Source organism: Rhagoletis zephyria, unplaced genomic scaffold (genome assembly GCF_001687245.7).
Source record: "Rhagoletis zephyria isolate East Lansing unplaced genomic scaffold, Rhagoletis_zephyria_1.1 Rzeph_scaffold_00847, whole genome shotgun sequence".
Taxonomy (NCBI): domain Eukaryota; kingdom Metazoa; phylum Arthropoda; class Insecta; order Diptera; family Tephritidae; genus Rhagoletis; species Rhagoletis zephyria.
The window spans coordinates 98,702-108,502 of record NW_016157931.1 but is presented as its reverse complement, the minus strand read 5'-3'; the positions used below and the strand labels follow the sequence as shown (position 1 = coordinate 108,502).

Sequence of the window (9,801 nt, the reverse complement as noted above, 5' to 3'; positions counted from 1 at the left end):
TCGATTGATCTTCCAGGGATGACCCCACATACTGAATTGAAAATAGGTATGCCAATTATCACGTTGCGGAATATTAATCAGCTAAAACTCCGCAACGGTACGCGACTCGCAGTTAAGAAATTGATGAAGAACGTAGTGTAAGTAAAGATTTTTACGTGGCCTTTCAAAGGTGAAGAATTCCCATGATTCCGACCGATACACCATTTCAATTTTAAAGATTGCAATTCCCGATTCGATTGACATTCGGAATCACAATCACTAATGCTCAAGGTTATCCTTTGGAAAAGTGTGGTTTAGAGTGAGATGCGGATTGGTTCTTAGATGTTGCGTGTTCCCGTGTCGGCAAACCAGATATCCTTGATATCAATGCAGAGAATGGAAACACGACAAATATTGTGTGCACACAAGTACTTATTACAAAATTAAACTCATATGAAACATATGCTTTGTTTCGTTAATAATTTATCATCCATGTAACAGGAATATGCCACGGCAAAGCGTGGCAGGGTATAGCTAGTATTTTATAAGAAATTTGTTGACCGTTTTACAACGGCATTTACAGCTTTTTTGTTCAAATTGAAACACACTTCTCTCATGCTTTTTTATCGTAGTTATTATTCTGTTGACATCTAAATTGCCATACATTTTATGTCGTTGCCAACACATTGTTTTCCGACGTTTCCTCTGTGAACTTTTATAACTACATTCATAAAAATATTACTAATTTTGGTTTATAATTTTTTTCCATCTTGCTATTGCTGAATATCAAAAAGGAATTAATAAATAATTAAAAGTTAGTTACTATTTTAGTGAATGGTTCTTGCAAATAATAATAGTTTGTGGTTGAAATGACTTGATCGCCGGCAGGAACTAATCCACTTTTTTGCCAAAACCAAAGCAGACGGGAAGGAAAAATAGTTGTTCATTAACGATTTGTCCGAAATATCGTTCTTGAAACGCGGTACTGCTCACTAAATTTGTAACAATCAAATTTTTTTCACTTAATTGTTATATTTTTCTTCATTGTGGTAAATTTCCACATCATCACAACAGCTGGCCGTCAAACCGAAACCAAAAAAGATACTAGAACATTCAGGGCGCAATCTTCTTTTCTATGATTACTTTGAATTTTGTCAATTTTGACAATTCTGATCTAAAAGTAAACGAAACCTCAGAAACTTTATATGCACTGCAATTCACTAATACCCACTTCCGCAAAAATCACCTTTTTTCGTATTTTCCTTGTTAAAAGTTATTTTAAATAATATATTTTTATCGCCTTATTCATAAAAAATAAAAATTTTAAAAAGCTTTTTAAATTGCCGTTTGCAAACATTTTTCAATTTATAAACCTTTTTTTAAAGCTACTTTAGTTTTTACGAATAAGGCTATTAGAATTTAGCACAATTAAAACTCGTTCCCTATCGAAAAATTTATTATTAATAAAATTGGATTTTCTCACACTTTCTTTCAACATCCAATTCGACTTTGTTTGCTTTTTGTACAGATATGTCATCGCCGCCAGGACGGCGCAATCTTGTATTCTATCTTTCTTGTCAAATATGCATTATATGTAACTGTCATACTACTATTAATGGTAACCATATTCATTAAAATCGTTTCAATTCGTAATAAAAGTAGTTTACATACTTCTAGTCTAAATATATTTTTTAATATAAACTAGCTTTTTTTAATTCTAAAATAAATCAACAATCTCAAGATATATAAAAAAATTGTCTTCAAAAAATACGTTCTAAAGCATACCTGTTGATATCATAATTCAAATGCAAATTAGAATAGAAATTTTAATGCGAAAGATTTTCTGCGGTATTCATCATACAAATTTATCACCTTACTTGTCCGTATGTCGCTCTGGAAAGAAATATATTTTAATTTACATGTTTTCTTAAAAATAAATGTAAATTTACCTATTTTTTCCACCGGCAGGCACGAATATGGTATTCAAAACAGAAACAATTACAACGAATTTTACACACTTGTATTTTAGCGCAAAACGATAAGTTTCGCAAATTTGTTAAATTACACTGTGGAACAAATTCAGGTTAGCAAAAGTTAGGTCGATTCTGAGAGTGAGGGGTGGAAATAGAGGCTAAATTAGAAGACCCTTAACGCGGCGTTTGTTTATGTTAGTTCGAATTTTTTTTAATCGACCCTCGCACTTTGCAGTCAAATGCCGAAAATTTTTGTAGTGCTTATGAAGCAAAATGTTGGAATTTTTTTTTCATGCTTTTTGAACATATTTTCCACAAAACTAAGTCTTTTTTGCTTTCTGTTTGATCTATAATATGCTTCTCAGTTTCTTCAATAAATTTCATTTGAAAAGAANATTTTTAGGGGCATAGTTTACTTCAGTGATAAACTCTTGCGAGAAATATTGTTTATAGGCTTCCAAAAAACAATCACTGGCATTGCCACATTTTTCATCGCTTGCTATGAAACGTCCACAAACATTAAAAAATGGTCCATTTTACATTTTGGTTCCGACATTTTTAATACAATATATATTATACAATGTTGTTTTAGTTATTTTTATGAAACCGATGCACTTAACTTAAATCACTCACAAAATGAAATAAGTTCCAAAAAAATTAATAGCGAATTTTATCACGACCGAGCGAAAATTAAAAGACATCAGCTTCGGCTGAGTTTCGAGTCTTAACTGAATCTTTATTTTTGATATTAGTTCCCTGGTACGAAATAAATAAAAATCGCAACCTGTGCGGTGGTTGGAAACAAAAAAGAGGAAGACGAGGAAAAAGAGGAAGAAGGGGAAGAAATTTATTGCATTTGACTGCAAAGTTCGAAGGTCGATTAAAAAAAAATTCGAACTAACATAAACAAACGCCGCGATACGGGTCTTCTAATTTAGCCTCTATTTTCACCCCTCACTCTCAGAATCGACCTAACTTTTGCTAACCTGAATTTGTTCCACAGTGTTATTCGTTATTATTGGAAATGCAAGACTTGGCATGGATTTTTAATTTCTTATTTAATCAATTCAAATGAATAAAAACACATTTTTCTAAAATATTTCTCAATTTACATTTTAAAGTTTTTTCTGAATCTTGAATGTAACTCTGTGCAGAGAATGAGAGAATTGAAAATCAGGTGATCCCAGCTGTTTTCAAATGTAAGCAAACAAAATGGCGTTTTCCGTACTTGTAAGCCTATACAATTCCTTATACCCTGCCAGCCAAAAGTGGTGAAAAATCTGGTGAAACCGCGGGTTTCGGTCACTTCAAAACTGGTGACATTTGTATGGGCGGTGTGCAGATTGTCACCACTTTCCCCCTGTACGTGTGAGCCTTGCATCACTGTCGCACTCATTCAGATACTTCGTAAGGAAAACATATAGCTGCACTCGTCTAGCATTGCCCACTTCAGCTGGCGCAGGGTTGCATTCTCTTCAGCGAAATCAAAATAACCTTAAAAACTTTAAATAAAAAATCTTAAAATTTTTTTTTGATTTTTATTTTGCAAAATTTATTTTTCAAAATACGTTGTTAACCTAATATAAATAGTTAGTAATCAATATTATGAATAAAAATTACAATTAACATTAATAATAAAGATATTTTTACATACATATGTGGTTGCTTAATTGCTTATTATTACTACTACTCCTTTGCATATAGCTGTTTTCAAAAGCTGCAAAATTTCAATAAAATGTTAAGCGATTTTAACAGTATTATAATCAAAAGAAAGATAATCGATTTACCTTTCTTTTAATATATATTGACAGTTGAAAATCATTTGTATTGGTTCACAAAAATTCAGTTTCTTTACAACTTTGCAAAATTTTACCACTTTTTCACTGCTTATATATAGCTGTTTACAAAAGTTGCAAAGTTTTTATGAAAACGTAAAGCGATTTTAACGGTGTTATAATCAAAAGAAAGGTAATCGGTTTATTATTTATTAAGAGTTGCAAATCATTTATGGTGGTTAAGAAAAATTAAGTTTTCTTACAACTTTGAAAAATTTGACAAGTTGGACCTACACTTTGAAGGTGCTCCTGGCGTTGAAGGTGCTGAGGGCGGAAGGTACCCATGGTGCTCCTGGCGATGAAGGAGCTGAGGATAGAAGGTACTGGTGGTGCTCCTGGCGATGAAGAAGTTGAGGGCAGAAGGTTTTAGCGATGAAGATGCAAGCGTTGAAGGTGCTGATGGTGAATCCAAAATCTGCAAACAAACAAAAATATCAATTCAAATTTATAAACATTTAAAAAGTCTCAATACATACCTTCAGAATGTGACTAAGTCGCTGCTGTTTTGCAATCTAAAATAAGAAATTACATTATAATTAAATAAAATTGTTAAATACTTATCCTTTCCTTCAAAATTTTCGCAAAGTGACATTTCTTCACAGTATGTATACTGTCATCAAAACTCCGATGTTTCTAACTTGCTCGCTCTAACGCATAGAATTCTTATTAGAGTACGAATTCTTATCGGGTATGTAGCTCTAACAAAGGGACATTTTTTTGACAGTTCGAACAAAAAATTTGTAAGTGTGTGGGTGAGATGACTAAAAAGTTGTGAATGTGTTTGTAAATCGTTTGATTTTCAGGGGAAAGTGGTGAGCCGTGGCTGGCAGGGTATTCAAATTTTAAAGGCAATTTTTCCAATAAGGCAGTGTCAAAATCGTTTTCTCGCTCTAATTAATTCACCTGGTATAATTCCGCCATGCTATTCCGGTACTCTTATTTGACAATTTATTATCAGAAATTTTTTTTTGATTTGACTTTCACGTTAACCATTTTGAGTGAGAACTTATGTATTTTTTTGATTTGAATAAAAAATTAAAGAAAAAATGCCAAGAAATTCTTGCCGTTTGTGCAAAAGCACACATAGCGTTGTAGTATTGATGTTTTCAGTCCGGAAGGTTGAGGATCTAAGGCGAAATTGGACAGAGGTATGCAACAAAACCAAGGGTTAACACCAGATTTGAAAAAAGCGAACACCGAAATGAAAGAAAAAATAATAACAAAATCAAATTTTACTTTCAAATATAAAGACGTCAGTTACCTGGAACACTATATTATTTCACTATGGGTCGTCAAGGTTCATAGAATACAAGGTTACGAAATCAGCCATGGCCGCCATCTTGATGACGTAGATGGCTCAATTTTTGGAGTTGCCAGATTCCTAAAAAATTATCTTATAAAAATACACTATTTTAGTCAAAAATACATCAAGTTTTATTTCAAATATGTGTAACCCTGATATTTACCGTTTGACAATTTGCGTTGAAGTTTGTGCTTTTTTCTGCGTCTTTGAGTTTATTTAAATTATTAAAAATTTAAGTGCGCTGTTTTTGATTGCAAAAATTACACTGAAAAGGTAATGCAGCGTTTTTGCTGCATTTAAAATGCAACATTTAGCACTTTCGAACATATGTTTTCGAAGAGCGTTCATGCTATCGCATTTAGCAAATATACATTTACGCGAGTTCGAAATCGTACGCTTTTGACAAACAGCCGTGTTCCAGTAGCTTTTTCAGATCCACATCTATTACGATCAATTCACACGCAGAAAATAATGTGCAAAAACCCTACTGAAAAGGAAAAAATAAATTTTAAACCAAAAATTCAACACAAAAACTTTAATTGTTTTAACCATAACCGAACATTTGTTTGTGTATATATTCATTTGTCGGTGCTTTCAATAAAAATTTCCTCATTTAATTAGGAAACAAAACAAACAGAGGTGATCACAAATTAATCCAGATTTCTATCAGCACCACATCGATGTTGAATTTGCTTAACTTTTCTTTATCCAAATAATGTAAAACAATAAATGAAATCTCGATCGGCGATCACTGAAACGCAGCTAGCCACTATATACTCGAAAAAGCAATGTTGCCACTTTTTCTCATTAAACCATGTTCGAATCGTGGAAATTTTTGAAGATCCCAGGGTTGCTTTTAGCATTTAGATTCTTAATGCAAAACTGGAGTTGCATTTAGTTGTATTTAGGTGACGAATTTTGTATGGATAAATGTACATTTAGAGTAGCATTTAGAGCTAAAGATGAATTGCAATTTCGGTAGCGAAATTTTGCCATGTTATGAACGCTTTTTATTTAAAAATGCGCGAGTGCGTTCTGCTCACTTTCAAGAATAAAATCACCAGCAAATTTCAATTTGTATTCGACTTACATTTCTGTTGTCACTATTATTATGTTAATCCTGTTTCACGTCAAGTTATAACATTTTATGTTGTTATAATAAGCTTTGCCACGATTTTATATCAAAAATGCCTATTTGATTAGGATTCCTCAAATATGCTATACGGCAGCTATATTTTCTGCGTTTTGTGTACTCTCCTTCTTCGTAAAATATTTAAGCCAATCAGAACTCACTTCGCAACTGCGTCATTGGAGGAAAACAAATTTTCGACAGCACCATGTCGTAACCTTCTATCTATGAACCTTGATGGGTCGTTGCTAAATGTAAATATTAGTTGGCTTGGTAGTGCCGCTCCAACACCAACACAACATACTCAAGCCAAATATTTACAATTTAAAAGTCTGAATGCAGAGATTTATTTTAGTTTGAGGCAGGGCGTGTAACTACCGTTATGCACATTAAATAAATATTTGTTTTCTTATCATAACGAACGTTCACATGGAAGGCCATATTTATTTACCAAAGGTTTTTATTTTTGTTGTGTTCTCCTTTTTCAGCACCGTTGATGTTGTTATATTTTCCGGAGGCATGCCACGATCAGCGTATGGAGACCACAACTGTGTATCGGTACATACAAACAACGGGAATAATGTTTGCTTGGACTTCACATCAAAAGTAATCGATTTCTTTGTTACGTTCCAAGATAATACCGACAATGTACAAGTCCTGGTCGTATTACTCGAGGAAGAGTTCTGTGCTTACGATTTGGCCGATTCCAAAGTTCCTGCTATTAAAACACCATATCTACATTCGGTTCACGCATCTGCGGTTACTTGCAATTACCTTGCATCCCTAGTAAACCAGGATGTTTATAACAAAATATTGCATGCAGGAGAAGAGCAAAATACTGAGTGCAGCAAGATACAATGGCCGATAAATGGCGGTATTTTAGAGGAAGAAGTTCCTGACGTGGTTGACAATGATGATGTACGACTATACGAAATATTATTGACTGGTCATGAGGACGGTTCGGTGAAGTTTTGGGATTGTACAGGGGTAGTTTTGAAACCTCTTTATAATTTCCAAACTGCCCCTTTGTTTGGGTATGAATAAACGAAATTTTAGTTATTAAAACTTACCTATCTATATTTGAACAGGAATGAGAACCAAGACGACATACCGGCGGAAACGTCAGAACCTTTAGATGACTCAGAACCACCATTTCAGAAAGCCGGCCTATTCGATCCGTACTCAGACGATCCCCGCTTAGCGGTGAAGAAAATTGCTTTGTGTCCAAAAACTGGGCGAATAATCGTTGGAGGCACAGCCGGGCAAATTGTCATTGCTAGTTTTGTTAAAAGGGAATCTGAAAATACTCCGTTTAAAGTTAGTTCAATGAACTTGGTGAGTGATCGTGATGGTTTCGTTTGGAAGGGCCACGATCAGTTGACGGTACGTCCAAATTTGCTTGAACCGGATGCGGAACTTGTTGGTTATTCCGGTGTTGAAATAACAGGCATTTTGCAAGTTCTTCCACCGGCAAGTATAACGTGCTTGGCCCTGGAAGCGAATTGGGGACTCGTAGCTGGGGGAACTGCCCATGGTCTCGTTTTATTTGACTACAACACTTTTTTGCCTGTTTTCCATCGCTGCACTCTGAATCCAAACGGTAAATAAAAAAAAATCGAAGCTATACAAACTAATAAAAGCATTGAATTAACTTAACAGATTTAACAGGCGCTGGGGAAACGTTGTCTCGTCGTAAGTCATTCAAGAAATCTTTACGTGAATCATTTCGAAAACTTCGAAAGGGTCGCTCCTTGCGAAACAATCCATCACAAGTTCCAACAACAGTAAGTACAATTTTAAAAGTTATTGTCATTTTCATTGTGCTAGAGAGCAACTAGGATGTTTTCGATCAAAGCGTTTATTAACAGTGCGGCACCGCGCAGTGGGAAATAAGCGACTAATTTTGTTCAAAAAAGGCTGGAGGAGTAAATTTTTAACCCAGTTGAATAACTATTTTTTTTTAAATACTTGGAACGGGTTTTAGAATAGATTGTCTAGGCCCGACTTAAAAAAATGTTTTGATTTTTATCAGTATATCAAGCCCTACCCGTCAAAAAGGCGTAAGCGACTTTTTTGCAAAATTTTCTTTTTAATGCAAAAGTTTTCGTAGAGCATCTAGAAGCATTTCTGCATTAAAAATACAATTTTGAAAAAAGTCGCTTATCTACGTCTTTTTGGCGGTTAGGACTCGATATGGTGAGAGTCGGGAAAATTAAAATAAAAAGCGACCATCAAACAAAAATTAATATATTTCATGGTGGCAAATTTAAGATTTTGAAGGTGGTAAGAACATTTTTAAGGTCTTTGAATCGATTCTGATGATAAATCGTAAAAATAAAAATGACCGATCCAATCAGGCGGATGCTATCCAAAACTCGTGTTCTTTTGCGTTTTTGTGGATAAAGTGTGCTATATTGAATCGACTATTTTGAATTTCGTAATTCTATCGTCAGAACCGAGTTCAAAGAACTCAGAAAACGTTTTTACCACATTTAAAATCTGAAATTCGTCACCTAGAAAAATATTATTTCTAGTTTGAAGGTTTCTTTAATTTTTTGCATTCACCATTTGCTGATAAAAATCAAAACTCTTTTTGTTAATTCGGTCCAGGACAATCTTTTCTAAAATCTGTTCCAGGTATTTAAAAAAAATATTCTAGGGTGCTGTTCTTTGACTTTATTTATTTTTCTGAAAATCATGTTTTGTCCTTTATTTCCTCTTGTTGTTGTTGTTGTTGTAGCGTCTACAACAACCCCGTCCAGGTCGGTTGGTATCTCAGTCGTTGTAGTCAAGTTCCACTAACGGCAGCCCTAGGAAGCGTGCAGCTTCTGGGGGGTTAGTCCACAGGGACAAGGCCGTTAGGATTGTCGGGTTTTCCGGGCATGCGAAGAGATGTTTCGAGTCATGTGGGGTCTCTCCGCATGCCGGACACTCATTTGTCACATCCTCATTCAATCTACTCAGGTAGGAGTTTAACCTGCTGCAGTAGCCGGAGCGAAGTTGTGCTAGAGTTGTTCGCGTCTCCCGGGGTGGCAGGTGAAGCTCCGTCTCGTCTGTGTCCGGGGGCGGTATGCCTAGAACGGCATTCACAGGTCTAGAGTCTACATAACTCGAGACTGACTCCCTGTGAATGCCGTTCAGGGCCAGTCGGTAACCTGTCTGGTCCAGAGGTTGCTTGATGAAGCTCCAGACTTCGTCCTTCAGTTCATATAGATGCCTCCTGACGTGCCTAGGCGAGGGCTCCTCTGCAAGCAGCTGTTTGTTCGGGTGGCCACTTCTGTGGCTCCCGACCAGGAACTGCTTGCAGAGCATGATGTTCTGCTCCTTTACGGGGAGCATTTGCGCCTCGCCGTGAAGATGGTGTTCGGGCGACATCAGGAGGCATCCTGTCGCTGTCCTGAGTGCGGTGTTCTGTGCAGTCTGTAGCTTCGTCCACTGCGTCCTACTAGCCCCCGGCGACCACACTGGCGCTGCGTAGTTCAAAACCGGCCGGCCTATTGCCTTGTATGTTGCCAGCAACGTTTCTTTGTCTTTGCCCCAAGTACTGCCGGCTAGCGACTTGAGGACCTTGTTGCGGCTCTG

At 35.8% G+C, this 9,801-nt stretch overlaps 1 protein-coding gene across 1 annotated transcript in view; it reads left to right on the top strand.

The window, feature by feature from the left end:
• l(2)gl (LLGL domain-containing protein l(2)gl) overlaps positions 1–9,801 on the top strand; it is a 125,918-nt gene that overhangs the window by 56,833 nt on the left and 59,284 nt on the right. The window contains exons 2-4 of the mRNA XM_017614533.1: positions 6,708–7,253; positions 7,308–7,819; positions 7,879–8,003. Of these exons, the coding sequence (XP_017470022.1) occupies positions 6,708–7,253; positions 7,308–7,819; positions 7,879–8,003 (1,183 nt within the window). The remainder of the gene's footprint in view (positions 1–6,707; positions 7,254–7,307; positions 7,820–7,878; positions 8,004–9,801) is intronic.